At 49.4% G+C, this 17,872-nt stretch overlaps 2 protein-coding genes across 4 annotated transcripts in view; one reads left to right on the forward strand and one right to left on the reverse strand.

Annotated features, from left to right (window-relative positions):
* tbce (tubulin folding cofactor E) overlaps window positions 1-5,745 on the forward strand; it is a 14,336-nt gene extending 8,591 nt beyond the window's left edge. For all 3 annotated transcript variants that reach the window (XM_080520785.1, XM_080520784.1, XM_080520783.1), the window contains 7 exons: window positions 1-129; window positions 374-512; window positions 3,217-3,285; window positions 3,608-3,664; window positions 3,761-3,852; window positions 4,252-4,398; window positions 5,456-5,745. The exon at window positions 1-129 is cut by the window's left edge and continues 24 nt beyond it. In XM_080520785.1, coding sequence (XP_080376911.1) covers window positions 1-129; window positions 374-512; window positions 3,217-3,285; window positions 3,608-3,664; window positions 3,761-3,852; window positions 4,252-4,347 — 582 coding nt within the window. In that variant the 3' untranslated portion in view covers window positions 4,348-4,398; window positions 5,456-5,745. The remainder of the gene's footprint in view (window positions 130-373; window positions 513-3,216; window positions 3,286-3,607; window positions 3,665-3,760; window positions 3,853-4,251; window positions 4,399-5,455) is intronic.
* LOC308149145 (nidogen-1-like) overlaps window positions 5,576-17,872 on the reverse strand; it is a gene marked incomplete at its 5' end in the record, with an annotated part of 24,114 nt that continues 11,817 nt past the window's right edge. Inside the window, 12 exons of the mRNA XM_080520815.1 lie at window positions 5,576-6,659; window positions 10,286-10,392; window positions 10,629-10,752; window positions 10,823-10,980; window positions 11,276-11,447; window positions 11,992-12,118; window positions 12,354-12,526; window positions 12,612-12,863; window positions 14,298-14,426; window positions 15,433-15,576; window positions 15,677-15,805; window positions 16,926-17,060. Of these exons, the coding sequence (XP_080376941.1) occupies window positions 6,544-6,659; window positions 10,286-10,392; window positions 10,629-10,752; window positions 10,823-10,980; window positions 11,276-11,447; window positions 11,992-12,118; window positions 12,354-12,526; window positions 12,612-12,863; window positions 14,298-14,426; window positions 15,433-15,576; window positions 15,677-15,805; window positions 16,926-17,060 (1,766 nt within the window). The 3' untranslated portion in view covers window positions 5,576-6,543. The remainder of the gene's footprint in view (window positions 6,660-10,285; window positions 10,393-10,628; window positions 10,753-10,822; window positions 10,981-11,275; window positions 11,448-11,991; window positions 12,119-12,353; window positions 12,527-12,611; window positions 12,864-14,297; window positions 14,427-15,432; window positions 15,577-15,676; window positions 15,806-16,925; window positions 17,061-17,872) is intronic.

The raw sequence follows: 17,872 nt of genomic DNA on the forward strand, positions 1-17,872 counted from the left end.
AAACTTCCCCGCCTGTCGGAGCTGTCGTGTCGCCGGAACCTCCTGCAGAGCAGCGACGGGAACCCCCAGACCGTCCAGCAGCTGGTGGTGGCCAGGCTGGGGGGGCTCACCACCCTCAACCGCCAACAGGTGAGGGGGGGGGGGGGGGGGGGGGCTCACCACCCTCAACCGCCAACAGGTGAGGGGGGGGGGGGGCTCACCACCCTCAACCGCCAACAGGTGAGGGGGGGGGGGGGGGGGCTCACCACCCTCAACCGCCAACAGGTGAGGGGGGGGGGGGGGGGTGTGTGTGTGTGTACGGTGTGTGTGTGTGTGTGTGTGGCCACGCCTCCAGCTGGTTGGTTGCAGACAGACTAACGTGTTCTGGTTGTAGCTCCACCCAGAGGAGCGCCGGGGGGCGGAGCTTGACTACATCAAGATGTTTGGTGAAGAATGGCTGAAGTCCAGGAGCTGCAGTGGGTCACATGACCAGTTCACCCTGGACCACCCCCGGTACCAGACCCTCATCCTCAGTGAGTCCCTCATCCTGGACCGGGTTACCTGCTGACCAGGACTCGTTTAATGACCTGGTGACCAGGAGTCGTTTAACAACCCGGTGACCAGGAGTCGTTTAATGACCTGGTGACCAGGACTCGTTTAACAACCCGTTGACCAGGAGTCGTTTAACGACCCGGTGACCAGGAGTCGTTTAACGACCCGGTGAACAGGAGTCGTTTAACGACCCGGTGAACAGGAGTCGTTTAACGACCCGGTGACCAGGAGTCGTTTAACGACCCGGTGACCAGGAGTCGTTTAACGACCCGGTGACCAGGAGTCGTTTAACGGCCCGGTGACCAGGAGTCGTTTAACGGCCCGGTGACCAGGAGTCGTTTAACGGCCCGGTGACCAGGAGTCGTTTAACGGCCCGGTGACCAGGAGTCGTTTAACGACCCGGTGACCAGGAGTCGTTTAACGGCCCGGTGACCAGGAGTCGTTTAACGGCCCGGTGACCAGGAGTCGTTTAACAACCCGGTGACCAGGAGTCGTTTAACAACCCGGTGACCAGGAGTCGTTTAACAACCCGGTGACCAGGAGTCGTTTAACTGGAGTCGTTTAACGGCCCGGTGACCAGGAGTCGTTTAACGGCCCGGTGACCAGGAGTCGTTTAACAACCCGGTAACCAGAGGAGTCGTTTAACAACCCGGTGACCAGGAGTCGTTTAACAACCCGGTAACCAGAGGAGTCGTTTAACAACCCGGTAACCAGAGGAGTCGTTTAACAACCCGGTGACCAGGAGTCGTTTAACGGCCCGGTGACCAGGAGTCGTTTAACGGCCCGGTGACCAGGAGTCGTTTAACAACCCGGTGACCAGGAGTCGTTTAACAACCCGGTGACCAGGAGTCGTTTAACGGCCCGGTGACCAGGAGTCGTTTAACAACCCGGTGACCAGGAGTCGTTTAACGGCCCGGTGACCGGGAGTCGTTTAACGACCCGGTGACCAGGAGTCGTTTAACAACCCGGTGACCAGGAGTCGTTTAACTGGAGTCGTTTAACGGCCCGGTGACCAGGAGTCGTTTAACGGCCCGGTGACCAGGAGTCGTTTAACAACCCGGTGACCAGGAGTCGTTTAACAACCCGGTGACCAGGAGTCGTTTAACTGGAGTCGTTTAACGGCCCGGTGACCAGGAGTCGTTTAACGGCCCGGTGACCAGGAGTCGTTTAACAACCCGGTAACCAGAGGAGTCGTTTAACAACCCGGTGACCAGGAGTCGTTTAACAACCCGGTAACCAGAGGAGTCGTTTAACAACCCGGTAACCAGAGGAGTCGTTTAACAACCCGGTGACCAGGAGTCGTTTAACGGCCCGGTGACCAGGAGTCGTTTAACGGCCCGGTGACCAGGAGTCGTTTAACAACCCGGTGACCAGGAGTCGTTTAACAACCCGGTGACCAGGAGTCGTTTAACGGCCCGGTGACCAGGAGTCGTTTAACAACCCGGTGACCAGGAGTCGTTTAACGGCCCGGTGACCGGGAGTCGTTTAACGGCCCGGTGACCGGGAGTCGTTTAACGGCCCGGTGACCGGGAGTCGTTTAACGACCCGGTGACCAGGAGTCGTTTAACGGCCCGGTGACCAGGAGTCGTTTAACGGCCCGGTGACCAGGAGTCGTTTAACAACCCGGTGACCAGGAGTCGTTTAACAACCCGGTGACCAGGAGTCGTTTAACAACCCGGTGACCAGGAGTCGTTTAACTGGAGTCGTTTAACGGCCCGGTGACCAGGAGTCGTTTAACGGCCCGGTGACCAGGAGTCGTTTAACAACCCGGTAACCAGAGGAGTCGTTTAACAACCCGGTGACCAGGAGTCGTTTAACAACCCGGTAACCAGAGGAGTCGTTTAACAACCCGGTAACCAGAGGAGTCGTTTAACAACCCGGTGACCAGGAGTCGTTTAACGGCCCGGTGACCAGGAGTCGTTTAACGGCCCGGTGACCAGGAGTCGTTTAACAACCCGGTGACCAGGAGTCGTTTAACAACCCGGTGACCAGGAGTCGTTTAACGGCCCGGTGACCAGGAGTCGTTTAACAACCCAGTGACCGGGAGTCGTTTAACGGCCCGGTGACCGGGAGTCGTTTAACGACCCGGTGACCAGGAGTCGTTTAACAACCCGGTGACCAGGAGTCGTTTAACTGGAGTCGTTTAACGGCCCGGTGACCAGGAGTCGTTTAACGGCCCGGTGACCAGGAGTCGTTTAACAACCCGGTGACCAGGAGTCGTTTAACAACCCGGTGACCAGGAGTCGTTTAACTGGAGTCGTTTAACGGCCCGGTGACCAGGAGTCGTTTAACGGCCCGGTGACCAGGAGTCGTTTAACAACCCGGTAACCAGAGGAGTCGTTTAACAACCCGGTGACCAGGAGTCGTTTAACAACCCGGTAACCAGAGGAGTCGTTTAACAACCCGGTAACCAGAGGAGTCGTTTAACAACCCGGTGACCAGGAGTCGTTTAACGGCCCGGTGACCAGGAGTCGTTTAACGGCCCGGTGACCAGGAGTCGTTTAACAACCCGGTGACCAGGAGTCGTTTAACAACCCGGTGACCAGGAGTCGTTTAACGGCCCGGTGACCAGGAGTCGTTTAACAACCCGGTGACCAGGAGTCGTTTAACGGCCCGGTGACCAGCGGAGTCGTTTCAGGGCCTCAGACAGACGCAGATCGTTCTGACCTCGGACGTTGTTTTCAGAACACGGAGCTCCAGAGGAAGACGAGCTGAAGAAACCAAAACCTTTTGCTTTGAAGAACCAGCTGCTGAGTGAGTCCAGATACTTTCTGCTGTGTAGAGTACTGCTTAGAGTACTTTAATAGTACTACTTAAAACTACTTTAATAGAGTACTACGTAGGAGTATTTTGATACAGTACTACATAGGAGTATTTTAATAGAGTACTACATAAGAGTACTTTAATAGAGTACTACATAAGAGTACTTTAATAGAGTACTACATGGGAGTACTTTAATGGAGTACTACATAAGAGTACTTTAATAGAGTACTACATGGGAGTACTTTAATGGAGTACTACATAGGAGTACTTTAATAGAGTACTACATAGGAGTATTTTCCCCTCTGATCCTCAGACATCACCTTCATGTTTCCTGATGACGAGCGCCGGCCGATAGAGAAGAAGCTTCCAGGTAAAATGGGTTCTGGTCTGGTGGGGTTCTGGTCTGTGCGGTTGAGCAGCTGCTCCATGTCCCCCTGTCCTCCCGTCCCCCCTGTCCCCCCTGCAGGCTCCATGGTGGTCCAGAAGGTGAAGGGTCTCCTCTACAGGCTGCTGAAGGTTCCTGCTGCAGACCTGAGGCTCAGCTACTGCAGCCCTGAAGTAAGACCTCCGTCACGTCTGAGGGGGGGTGGTGACATCAGGGGGTTAAGCTCCGCCCACATCAGGGGGTGGAGCTCCGCCCACATCAGGGTGTGGAGCTTCACCCACATGATGCTCCAGCTTCACCTTTTTTTGAGGACGAGTGGAACCGGACAGTGGAACCGGACAGTGGAACCGGACAGTGGAACAGCCGTTTTGAATTTTCCTGCTCCGCCACCATTTTACCACAACTTCGCTGACTTCAACTCTTTTACTTCCAGTTGTTCCTGCTTTGATCTTTTCAGATTACGAACGACCAGAATCACTTCAAAGCATTTAATGTCTCTTTATGATGAAAAACAACCTTTGTGTCGTTTGACGTCTTTGATGTGTGACTGATGAAATGTCCTCCTCCTCCAGAAGGTGGCGACAGAGATTGTTCTTGATGGGGACATGAGGACGCTGAAGTTTTACTCCATAAAGGACGGAGACCTGGTCCTGGTCCGCTGGAGCTGACCCCCCCTCCACCCCCCCACCCCAGGAGGTGAACAGCTGCTTCTCGTCTGGGTGTGTATTTTCTTCCTGAAGGATTTAATGTGCTGCTTTCTTTGTTTTACACAATGTAGGACAGAGTGTACATTGTGTGTACATTGTGTGTACATTGTGTGTACATTGTGTGTACATTGTGTGTACATTGTGTGTATATATTGTGCATATAGTGTCTATACACTATGTACACACTATACACACTGTACACATTATGTACACACTATGTACACACTGTACACACTATATATACACACTATGTACAATGTGTTTATTGACAGAAACAGATTTTCCTCTTTATGTCGTCATTAAAACATCAAAGCCTCCAATTTAAAATGAAGAATTCTTTACATCAACAATCAAACAGTCAAATGTTATAAATGAAAGTTTGTCTATCAACAACCTCCACTGACGTGTACTTGGTGTTTTTACCTCCTCTGACGTGTACTTTGTGTGTTTTCCCTCCACTGACGTGTACTTTGTGTGTTTTTCCCTCCACTGACGTGTACTTTGTGTGTTTTTCCCTCCACTGACGTATACTTTGTGTGTTTTTACCTCCATTGATGTATATTTTGTGTTTTTACCTCCACTGACGTATACTTTGTGTGTTTTTACCTCCATTGATGTATATTTTGTGTTTTTACCTCCACTGACGTGTACTTTGTGTTTTTACCTCCTCTGACGTGTACTTTGTGTGTTTTTACCTCCACTGACGTGTACTTTGTGTGTTTTTCCCTCCACTGATGTGTACTTTGTGTTTTTCCCTCCACTGACGTATACTTTGTGTGTTTTTACCTCCATTGATGTATATTTTGTGTTTTTACCTCCACTGACGTATACTTTGTGTGTTTTTACCTCCACTGACGTATACTTTGTGTGTTTTTACCTCCACTGACGTATACTTTGTGTGTTTTTACCTCCACTGACGTATACTTTGTGTTTTTACCTCCTCTGACGTATACTTTGTGTTTTTACCTCCTCTGATGTGTACTTTTTGTGTTTTTACCTCCACTGATGTGTACTTTGTGTGTTTTTCCCTCCACTGACATGTACTTTGTGTTTTTCCCTCGTTTCTCAGGTTGTGCAGTGAAATACTTCAGTTCTGGAGTTTCAGGTTGAAACATTAAAACCTTTTCACCAACTTGAAGAAGAACAAGAGTTTTCCTTCCTAAAACAAAAACCACGACGACTGACTTCCTGTGTTGCGACTCGCTGCAGGAGGTTAAAGAGTTTTATTGAAGCTCGACAGGATTGAATGTTTCGTACCAGAAGACGTTTCTTCATCGAGCTGCAGACAGGAAGGAGTCGCCACAATAAAATGCTTTACAAACATGACGCCACAATAAAAAAAACAAATCTTGAACAAAACGATGGTGTGGTGTTTTTTGATCACAGACGTCGGGTCGCTTTACCCAGAGATTAAAATAATAGTCTGTAAATACTGACTGGTATTCAGTGTAAATCACAATATTCAAGTTTTGAAATGTCAAATATTTGTTCTTTTCATTAAGAGAAAACCACCAGTCAGACAATCAGTTCACCTTTCAGGACAGGAAGACGTCATCAGACGGATTAGTAATATATATATATATATACTATAAAGTAAAACAAAGTAACAAACAGGAAGTCAGGCTCACTTTGATCTCTTAACACCTTAAAATGTCACGTCATTATTTAAACTTTTTTTTAATATTTATATTTAGAGAAGAAAAACCAGTAAATGTAACAGATTAGTCTTAACTAGAACACCAGGATCTATAAAAACGACAATCTAGATTATATAACAACTGAGCCTTTTTTCAAGTTCAACATTTATTATTATTATTATTCATGAACTCCTGTGACGACATGAATTAATCCACGGCTCCGTCACGTCCTCCAGGTTCCTCTGGCTCACGTACAAATGTTTCAAATACACTTTCAAAAAGAATCCAAGACTGAGCAGAGTTTGAAAAGTGAAAACACAAACGGTCACCAGGAGACGACGGATCCGTTCTGGATCCTTTAACAGAACTGGTCTCTGAACCTGCTCAGACCAGAACCAGGATCTCAGTCAGAGGAGGAGGAGGATCAGCGGAGGTTTGACCAGGAGGCGCAGAGGAGGAGTTCTCAGTGATGGTCAGTTGAAGGAGGAGGAGGAGGAGGAGGAGGAGGTCTGGCTGCAGCTCAGATCGTCTCCTCACAATGTGGCTCTGCAGCGTCTGGACAGCGGCAACTGGAACCGCCGAGCCGCGGGAGGCAGAGGTGGGAACATCCTCCATTACTGGAACAGTAGTTCTGAGCTGGAGGAGGAGGGGGGGAGGAAGAGGAGGAGGAAGAGGAGGGGGGGAGGAGGAGGATGAGGAGGAAGAGGAGGGGGGGAGAAGAGGAGGAGGGGGGGAGGAAGAAGAGGAGGAGGAGGTGGAGGATGAGGAGGAAGAGGAGGAGGGGGGAGGAAGAAGAGGAGGAGGAAGAGGAAGAGGAGGGGGGGAGGAGGAGGATGAGGAGGAAGAGGAGGGGGGGAGAAGAGGAGGAAGAGGAGGAGGGGGGGAGGAAGAAGAGGTGGAGGAGGAGGAGGAGGAGGAGGAGGGGGGAGGAAGAAGAGGAGGAGGAGGAGGTGGAGGATGAGGAGGAAGAGGAGGAGGGGGAGGAAGAAGAGGTGGAGGAGGAGGAGGGGGGAGGAAGAAGAGGAGGAGGAGGTGGAGGATGAGGAGGAAGAGGAGGAGGAAGAGGAGCAGGAAGAGGAGGAGGAGGGGGGGAGGAAGAAGAGGAGGAGGAGGAGGAGGAGGGGGGAGGAAGAAGAGGAGGAGGAGGTGGAGGAGGAGGAGGAGGAGGAGGAGGGGTGGAGGAAGAAGAGGTGGAGGAGGAGGAGGAGGAGGAGGAGGGGGGAGGAAGAAGAGGAGGAGGAGGTGGAGGATGAGGAGGAAGAGGAGGGGGGAGGAGGAGGAGGAAGAGGAGGGGGGAGGAGGAGGAGGAAGAGGAGGGGGGAGGAGGAGGAGGAAGAGGAGCAGGAAGAGGAAGAGGAGGAGGAGGGGGGAGGAAGAAGAGGAGGAAGAGGTGGAGGAAGAGGAGGAGGAAGAGGAAGAGGAGGAGGAGGAGGAAGAGGAGTAGGAGGAGGAAGAGGAGGAGGAGGAAGAGTCAATAGGACAGGGTGTTAAAAACCCATCCCAGGCAGGTAAACAGGTAAAATATGACATCAAAGCTTAAAATAACGACGACGTCAGATTGTTTCCTTTGTTTGGGTCAAAATAGAACAACATTCTGAAATGTGTCCATAAAACCTGCAGTTCTAGTGGAGCTGCTGTTAATGTGATTTTAATCATGAGGAGGATTTAGTCTCCAGACGATCTCAACATTCACGTGATGAGGAGAAACGATGACGAGGCGTTTTATTAGTGAGCCTCTCATCTGGCTGAAGGACCTCTCAGGCACTTCCGGTGCCGCCTGTCGGACAGGACGTGACGTCACATTGAGCCCCAACGCGCAGGCGTTAGCTCCTTAGCGGTAAGGCGCTACTTTCAACCTTCCAGAGCAAGTCCTGAATGTGTGGTTTCCTGCGTGTGCTGGCTGCTGCCATACCTGCCGTACAGCAGCATCTGTTGGTAGACATGATTCCTTACTGTGGTTTATATTAGTGTCTAAAGTTCTTTATTACTTGTTTTAAAGATTGAGTGCAGTACTACACTTTCTTTTTACTGCTACGTTACATGATATATATTTAACAAGTGTTTTTAGACATGTTAAATAAATCCTGTTCCAAAATCAAAGACATTATCGTGTAAATTATTGTGATTTCAATATTGCCCAAAATAATCACAATTATGATTTTTTTCTTCCAGAAACGAGCAGCTCTAATCAAGTTAACAAAACACTTAAAATGAGTTAATAATTGGGAACCCGGATTGAACCGGTTCTGGTTCCCGGCCGTTAGTTTGACCCTGGAATAGAAGGAGTCCAGGACCAGTTCTTAAATCACTCAGTCACGTCTGCTGGGTTCATATAGATGAAAACCACGGTGATCCAAGTTGCACACATATGAAATATATATGCATATATATATATATATATATATATATATATATATATATATATATATATACACACACATTGAAGCTGTTGTTCCATGTGAGGACTCTTATTTCTATATTTGCACCTCTGTGTTATCGTGTCGCTGATTAACAGACTGAATTGTGAATCACATTTCAGCCATTTGACCTTTTCACATTCTAAAGTGGTTCAGCAGGTTGACATGTTGTTCTAAACCTTCTTGGTTCCTCAGGTTCTTCTCTCGCTTCTGTCGGTTCCTCACAATAGAAAATAAACCTTCTGGAGGCTTTTTGTCTTTATGTCTTCTGTAAATGTTACACTGGAACCTTCATGGTTTTGCATTCAAGCTTATTTTTTTTACGATTAAAATTTTTGAATTACATAAATAAATAAAGTAAAAAAAAAAAAAAAGTGTGCTTTATTGAAATAGTTCTGAGCTTTACCCAGGCTTTTCTCTCAGTTGAATTCTTCCTGGTTTACGGTCTTGATCTTGCATTGTGGCGTGAAATCAACTGAAGGTTCCAGTGAGGAGATCGACTTTCTCAAGGACGATGTTGAGACGTTAAATAGTCCGTTTGGAATCCTTCTCTGCAGTTAAGAAGCTGGAAATGCAGCTGGAGACTCATGAGATCCGGGGAGAAAAGCAGGAGGTAAAGCTGTTTCCCATCAGAGCTGCCGTATGGCGAGGGCGTATGGCCAGGGTGTATGGCCGAGGGCGTATGGCCAGGGCGTCCAGCCAGCGGAGGATCCATGTCCACAGCTGTCTTCCCCGAGGCCACATCAGCCCGGGTTCCCACGCTTATATCCCCCCACACTGTACCGTGCAGCGCGGAGCACATCTGTCCTGCCTCTGCATTGAGCCTGTGATCCTCAGCAGTACTGCGTCTGGACAAGTATTTAAATACTGGGACACTTTTCTCCTTGAACCATCAACAGTATTGTGTGTTTCTCCCTCGTAGTGAGTGAAGATGATGAAGATGAAGAAGATGACGCCTTTGACCATTTCACAGTTTAGAATCAAAACCAACTTCACAAACTTTACTTGTTCTTCTCTCACTATTTACATCGAACACGACTGAGAATATTAGAATGAGGGCCGACGTCTGGTGACGCAATCACTCTGGACGTTTTGTAGGTTTATCAACACGTTTTGCTTTTCATTTCGTTTTCTGTCCATTTATCTGCTCAGTGGTGCCGATGACCTCATTGAAGAATTATTTTCCACTCCACCCCCCAATAATTAGTCTTCCAGGTGACAGAGTCTTTCCTCAGCTCTACAACGAGGTATTACTTGTGTCGCTACGTGGAGCAACAAGCTAACTCTAGCCTGGATCTTTACGTTTAGCAGAGCAGGAGACCTTTCCAAGATGGCGGCGCCGGAGGAGCGTCAACGGCTGTGTTGTGTTTCTAGTGTTTTATATCTACTGTTTCTAGTGTTTCTAGTCCAGTGTTGTATATCTAGTGTATATCCAGTGTTTCTAGTGTTGTACATCTAGTGTTTCTAGTGTTGTATATCCAGTGTTTCTAGTGTTGTACATCTAGTGTTTCTAGTGTTGTATATCTAGTGTATATCCAGTGTTTCTAGTGTTGTACATCTAGTGTTTCTAGTGTTTTATATCTAGTGTTGTACATCTAGTGTTTCTAGTGTTGTACATCCAGTGTTTCTAGTGTTGTATATCTATGGTTCCTATATGGTTGGTGTCTCTCTGGTGGGAACGTTCCGTCATGCAGGAGAAGAGAAACGAGTCATAGCAGAAATTAAAAGGAAAATAAAATCAGAAAGGACTGAATCTTCAGTAATAATTGTTTTTTAAACCACGTTGACCAGGTGGATTCCGTCTTTTCCTCTGAGACACAGAAGGGACCTCACAGGAGGACGTACCTGTAGGACACTGTGTGGCGGTGACTCCGTACAGCCGGGAGCGTTTGTGAGGCAGGAACTCCTCCGTCTCTCTTCCTGACCTCCGGTCCAGAACCACCAGAGCGTCTCTGTGGAGAACCACAGTCATCAGTACCACAACGTCCTCCTAACGTCCAGGAGACACGGTGGACCTTCCATGGGGACAAATAACTTTATATGGAAAACTCTGTGTTTTCTTTTTGTGGTTTAAAGTGACAGTTTTCCTGAAAAAGACCTTTGGTTACATTTCTTTATCTAATAAACCCAGACTTGGAGCTGTGGACGTGTCCCTGTCCTGGGTGTCCCTGTCCTGGGTGTCCTGTACCTCCTCCAGTCAGTGTAGTACAGGTGTCCCCTGAAGGACACCACAGCGAAGGGGTACTGGACTCCCGCGGCCAGCAGCCTCCTGGTCCGGCGACGAGGATCCAGACACTCCACCTTCTGAGTCCCTGCAGGACGGAGACCAGGTGAGTCTGGGTTTGACCTCAGGGTGTCTTTTTCTCACACCAGGAGCCTCACCGGCGTCGGCCCAGCAGAGCTCCTGGCTCTCGGGGTCAAAGGTCAGGCCGTTGGGAAGTCCCAGGTCGTCTTGTACCAGGACCGTCCGCTCTGTCCCGTCCATGTTGGACATCTCGATCTTGGGCCCGTCTCTGTTCCAGTCTGCCCAGTAGATCCTCCTGAGGGACAAACACCAGTGCTGCTGTAGTACTACAACCAGTACTACTGCTACACTTACTGCTGTAACTACACAGACCTACTAGAGGCCCTGAGCTGGTTCTTCACACGGTTTCCAGAGACGTTACAGGTCTCAGTTCTACTTTCTAGAAAGACGAGTTCAAACGTTTCAGTCGTTCAGAGTAAAACCAAAGCATGAATCCGCTTCTTCAGAAAGAAGTGACGATGTCTATATCTTGTGGCCGTGGAGGGTAGTGCAGGCAGCGAGGAGCGGCAGGACAGAGTTCCGTCTCTCACCCGGACGCCGGGTCGGTCACGATGGGTCTGGGGTTCACCAGGTCTCTGTCGAACAGGACCCGGCGCTGGCCCCCGTCCAACTGGGAGACCTCCACGGTGTCCCTCAGGGAGTCGGTCCAGAACAGGAGACGGGCCACGGGGTCGATGGCGACGCCTTCTGGACTCTGCAGCTCTGAGGACAACAACAAACAACAGACATCAAGTCAACGGGACGACTCCGACGGGCCTCAGTCCGACTGGTCCGGTGGTTTCAGGGAGTTTCCATGACGACTCATTGTTCACAACTTTCCCAGACAGTCACTTAAACTGGCGGAACTCTTCATTACAGAAATATGATATATTCTCACCACAGTTTGGATGTTGTTCTTTTGACACTGTCAGAGTCCAGGGGGACTGAATATCAGGACACTTGTGGTCTAACTGACAGTTTGTGACCTTTTAAAGTTGAATGAATGACCATTTATTTAAGATGCAGCAGGATTAGCCAACACATGTTCTATGTGGACATCACTGGTAACGAATCATCTCAATGATTCACCGTTAACTAGTATAGGAAACAAGCCCTGATTTGAATTCTAATCATAAATATAGTTTGAGGTGGAGCTTCAACTTTGACATTGTTCAAAATGAATTTACTCCGACATTTACAATTTCTCTGTGTTGTTAAAGAACGACAATAAACACTGTTATGGTTCCCAAGGAGAGAGTCTGAGGACCTTCAGTGACGACGGCCACGACGTCTCCTCCCGTCAGACTGGCTCTGCTGATGGACGGTCTGCTGATGTCGGTCCAGTAGACCATCTTGTCCAGGCAGTCGTAGGCCACAGCGATCACCACCTCGTCCTGGGGGACAGACGCTGTTCTGTTCACGGAGGCTTTGTGTTCAGCTGCTTCTCATTCATGGACTCATGAAGGAGACAAGGGTTCGTTTCAGCGGCAGAAATACTTCAAATTCATGAGCGGCAGCAACTATTCCCGCTGCGGCGTCTGATCAAATGTCACGGGAATTCTTCAGCTCGTGTCGTCATGGCGGGAAAGAGTCTCGTCTTGCTGAGTTGACGGTTCGGGAGGTTCTTACCGGGATGTGCAGCAGCGTCTTGGCGTCCTCCGTCTTCATGCCGCGTCCGTCCAGAGGGACGCCCTCAATCCTCCCACTCTGAGCAAACAGCACATGAGCTCCAGGAGCCACGGGGTGGACGTCGGGCCGCGGCGCCGGACCGACCAGAGAGGGGCCGACCGACCGGTCGATACCTGTGGAGGACAGACACCCGGTGGGGACGTTTCTCAGAACTGGTCCATCAGGGTTCTGTTGAGTAGAGGAGCCTGCTGGACTCACAGAGAGGGGGGCTGCCGGGTTCCGCCCGGGTGTTGGGGATCTCTTGACCTTTGGCGTCGACGCACCAACACTGGCCGGTGCCGCCGTGGCACTGGGTGGGCAGGAAGGCTCCGTGGGGGTCACACTGGGGGACGTACTGGCCCGCCGGACGCCGGCGGAACAAGGAGAAGAGGCCGGAGGAGGAGGAGGAGGAGGACTCGGACTCGGACTCGGCACTCTCTCTCAGCCGCTCACACAGGCTCTGCTCAGCCTCTGACAACACAGACCTCAGATCAGATCACCGTCTCCGTCATCCTGCTGCATGTTCAGACCCTGGAGCAGCAGCAGGTCAGGAGTCTGCTGAACTTCTAGTTTAGACTCTGACTGGAATGATCACGGCTCAGTTTTCTGCAGCTCTTCAATGTGAAATATTCAAGCTGCAGCTGCTAAAGACACTGTAAAGACACTGTGAAGACACTGTGAAGACACTGTGAAGACACTGTAAAGACACTGTAAAGACACTGTGAAGACACTGCGAAGACACTGCGAAGACACTGCGAAGACACTGTAAAGACACTGTGAAGACACTGTGAAGACACTGTAAAGACACTGTGAAGACACTGTGAAGACACTGTAAAGACACTGCGAAGACACTGCGAAGACACTGTGAAGACACTGTGAAGACACTGTAAAGACACTGTGAAGACACTGTAAAGACACTGTAAAGACACTGTGAAGACACTGTGAAGACACTATAAAGACACTGTAAAGACACTGTGAAGACACTGTAAAGACACTGTGAAGACACTGTAAAGACACTGTGAAGACACTGTGAAGACACTATAAAGACACTGTGAAGACACTGTAAAGACACTGTAAAGACACTGTGAAGACACTGTGAAGACACTGTAAAGACACTGTAAAGACACTGTGAAGACACTATAAAGACACTGTGAAGACACTATAAAGACACTGTGAAGACACTGTGAAGACACTGTAAAGACACTGTGAAGACACTGTGAAGATACTGTGAAGACACTATAAAGACACTGTGAAGACACTGTGAAGACACTGTAAAGACACTGTAAAGACAGAGTACTGCTTACAGTACGTCAGTGACAAGTTTTAACAGGGACACTAAATGATGACTTCCACAAACCAGACGCTCATAAAATGAATGAAAACATCTTTGGCGCTGTAATCAGCTGAGGACACCTGGAACGGCGCCAGATTCCACACAACTACTACCTCTACTACTACATCTACTACTACTACATCTACTACTACCTCTACTACTACTACCTCTACTACTACTACATCTACTACTACCTCTACTACTACTACATCTACTACTACCTCTACTACTACTACATCTACTACTACCTCTACTACTACTACCTCTACTACTACTACATCTACTACTACTACTACAACATCTACTACTACAACAACAAGACCAAGTACCCAAGGTGTTGCTACCCCTTTGTTTCAGACACGCCCACTGGACCTTTTGCTTTATGATGCGTTGTTTGTTTGATCTTCAGAATTCAATCAGTGAAGTGATTCTGACTCTGGGTCAGTTTGTGTTGCTGGAAGGTGTCTGGAACTACACTTGACTTGAGTCTTCCAGAGTACTACTGAAGTCCCTCTTGGTTTGTTGATGTGAGTTGAAACTGAGCGTGTGACGAGGTTCTACTGGCGCCGTACCTGACCATGTGGCGTTGCAGTGGAAACCGTCTCCGTGGAAACCAGGACGACACTGGCAGCTGTAGGAGCCCTGTGTGTTGGAGCAGAAGGCCTCGGGGTGGCATCCACCCTGCACACACTCATCCACATCTACACACACACACACACACACACACACACACACACACACACACACACACACACACACACACACACACACACACACACGTCACTAAACTTAAGAGTTTCACCAAATCATTGATGTATTTTTCCAAAAGCAGTGAAAAGTGGACAGTTGGGAGGACTAATGGTCGTTATCACTGTTATGACTCGTCACGTCTGAGCTGCATGAGATAAAAATGCTAAATGAGATGCTGAAGGCCATCAGGACTTCCTGCTGTGACTGTGGCTCCAGATGTTCCACATCTGAAGGCAGTGGCCTTCATCATGACTGTCAAAGGACAAAACAATTCTATTGTGTTTTTATTATCAAAATGTGTCTATGAACTCGTCTCTATGAACTCGTCTCTATGAACTCGTCTCAACACCAGGCTTCAGGACATGTAGTACACCTGCCAGGCCTTTAGGGGCGCTGTGACTCACCAAACACACCAAAAACGCAGAAGCACATAGAAATTTAGAAGTAAATTCTTGCTCATATACCTGTATATAATTCTAGTTCTATAGGTCTATGGCCCCGCTCCTCCTGCTGCTAGCGTCAGTAGCTTCTAGTTCTATAGGTCTATGGCCCTGCTCCTCCTGCTGCTAGCGTCAGTAGCTTCTAGTTCTATAGGTCTATGGCCCTGCCCCTCCTGCTGCTAGCGTCAGTAGCTAGTGCAGCGTCCTGGCCTGGACGGCGCCTCAGACCGACGCCTCAGGAGTCGTCGTGTGAAGAATAGACTCAGAATGGAAAAGCAATGTCTCTTTACATGAACGTGATCAAATCCAAACACAAAAAGTGTTCTGGATGTAAACATTGTGGTCTGGCGAGAACCTTCAGCAGAGAAACATTATGACCCTGATATGAAGCCATAACAGAAGGACTGGGCCTTGACTCGGCAGGCACAAGGTCCTCAGACGTCCTCAGACGTCCTCAGACGTCCTCAGGACGCCACCAGTGGAGTGAAGGAGTGAAGGAGTGAAGGAGTGAACTCACCCTGACACGCCCGGCCGTCGCCCACGAAGCCCCGTCTGCAGGAGCAGGTGAAGGTCGAGCCGCCGGTGTAGAAGCACTGAGCTCTTTCGGGAAGGTCACAGTCGTGGCTCTGCCTCTGGCAGTGGTCCACGGGACGGTTCTCCTCTGCAGGAGCACATGGACCACATGGCGGCCCGGTTCAGGTCGGGACCCAACAGAGCCCCGAGCGGGGCTGGACGGGACGGGGGGTGAGGTAGAACTGTACCCGTGCAGGTCTTCCCGTCGCCGGCGAACACGAAGCCTGGGGAGCATTCGCAGCGGAAGCTTCCTGGATGGTTGGTGCAGACGGCGTTGTGTCCACACACCCGGACGGCGTCCTGGCACTCGTCCACGTCTGCAGAAGACACACCAACGTGAAGAGAGCTAGCAGGGCTGTTGTTTGAAGTACTACAAAGTATTGTCTGCGTTCAGAACTATGTACGTCGTCTTTTTCGTTCTTTCCTTTGTCCCGTTCAGCAGCTGAAACGTCTAATCTTATATGATTGAGAGGCTTTTAGTGGCAAAACAGAATTCACTCCTGCAACAGGAGGCTGGCTACGTGGTTAGCGTGGTTAGCGTAGTTAGCGTGGTTGGCATGGTTAGCGTAGTTAGCTGCGCGAGGCTCCAGTGACCCTGAACAGGATGAGCAGTGTGGGAGATGGATGGATTTTTGATGCAACTCTCATCATGAGTGATATGGGAAGAGTCCTGAGGTATCGTCGTCTCGTATTGTTTTGATGGAGGGCAGGTGTAGTTAGATCTAGTGTACTAGATCTGGCAGAAATATTGATGCCAAGTTATTTGGTATTTTCTAGTTTTAGCGGGTCCTGCTGGCCTTTACTGGAAACCAGAGCCACGAGACAAAACCCACCGTCCAGATTCGTTCCCACCCCCTGAAACCCGCAATCGATTCTTCGTTTCTGTGAAGTTTTCACAAACACTTCGTTGGTACCCGTGAAGGAGAAGGTCTGGACGTCTGCCTCAGTATCTTTAACACCTGTTCAAAGGTTTTAGCCTCCGTGGCTCCAGTGAGGTTTAGAAAACTGAAACGTCCCACGATGCCCTGGTTGAATGAGGAACTTAAAGAGGAAATGCAGGAGGAAGAGCACAAATGGGAAAAAACTCATAAATGCACTGGCTCCTTTACCGCTCTCAAAAAAGAACTAATATTTGTCGAACCTGATCGCCGGAGGCCTCAACCCTCCAACTCTCTTTAAAACCATTACGTCTGATTGGCGCCCACACCAGAGCCGCGACTCGTTCACACACTGTCAAACAAATCCCAGATATTCGTGGTGATATTAGGTTGAAGCATGAAGGTGGAGGTCGGGACTTCAAACCACAGTGTTTTCTAAGAATTCTGCTGCGTTCGTTCTTTAGGCTTCATTGCTGGTTTTGTTTTGTTTTTGATAACGGGTGCCCCCATAGTTCCACAGTTTAATTTAACTGTGTACCAAAGAAAAGGTTTTTCTCACCCTGGCACTGTCGTCCGTCTCCGGTGAAACCAGCGGTACATTCACAGGTGAACTGCAGGCCGGCGCCAGGTCTGCACACGGCGCTGATGTCGCAGCCATGATGGCCAGTGAAACACGGGTTCTGCTCCTGGACGCCTGGCAGCAGACGGGAAAGAATTCAGAAAACCAGTCTGTCTGAATGAAAGTGCTTTGTTGTGTTCCACGTTCCCAATCGGAGGTTCAACTCAGAATTAATACAGAAGAGCTGGGATTGAAAGACAGAAACTTCAAAGGAACTACAAAGCCAAAGTGTCCCACACTGATAGTGCAAGTATGTTTTCTCCTTTGATTTTCCTTGATCTTTTTTTGTTGTTGGAAGAAATAGTAAAGCTGGTAAAAATAAGCAAATTGAATTGAGTCAGTTGGTAGGGGGTTGGTTGGTAGGGGGTCAGTTAGTAGGGGGTCAGTTAGTATGGGGTCGGTTGGTAGGGGGTTGGTTGGTAGGGGGTCGGTTGGTAGGGGGTCAGTTAGTAGGGGGTCGGTTGGTAGGGGGTTGGTTGGTAGGGGGTCAGTTAGTAGGGGGTCAGTTAGTAGGGGGTCAGTTGGTATGGGGTCAGTTAGTAGGGGGTCAGTTGGTAGGGGGGAAAAGATATGATTGGCAAGTAGTTCCTTGAAGTCTGAATTTGATTTAGTTTTGTGTTTGGGGGGGGGGTTGCCATGGACCCCCTTTGTTTACAGGTGCCTTTGAGGCTTCCTTTGATACTCACTGGATGAACTCAATTACATTGAGGGGGGTGGGGGGGTAGGGGTGGGGGTGGGGTGGGGTGGGGGTCATGGCACTACACTGATTCTCTACAAATGTTCTCCTGCTTCCATGGTTCAGTTTCCTCGTCATACGTGATCCAGATGTTCTACTTGTTGCCAACAAATCCCGCTGACAGTTGTTTGCTTATGTGACAGAGGAACCC

The sequence above is a fragment of the Blennius ocellaris genome, assembly GCF_963422515.1.
Source record: "Blennius ocellaris genome assembly, chromosome: 3".
NCBI classification, from domain to species: Eukaryota; Metazoa; Chordata; class Actinopteri; order Blenniiformes; family Blenniidae; genus Blennius; species Blennius ocellaris.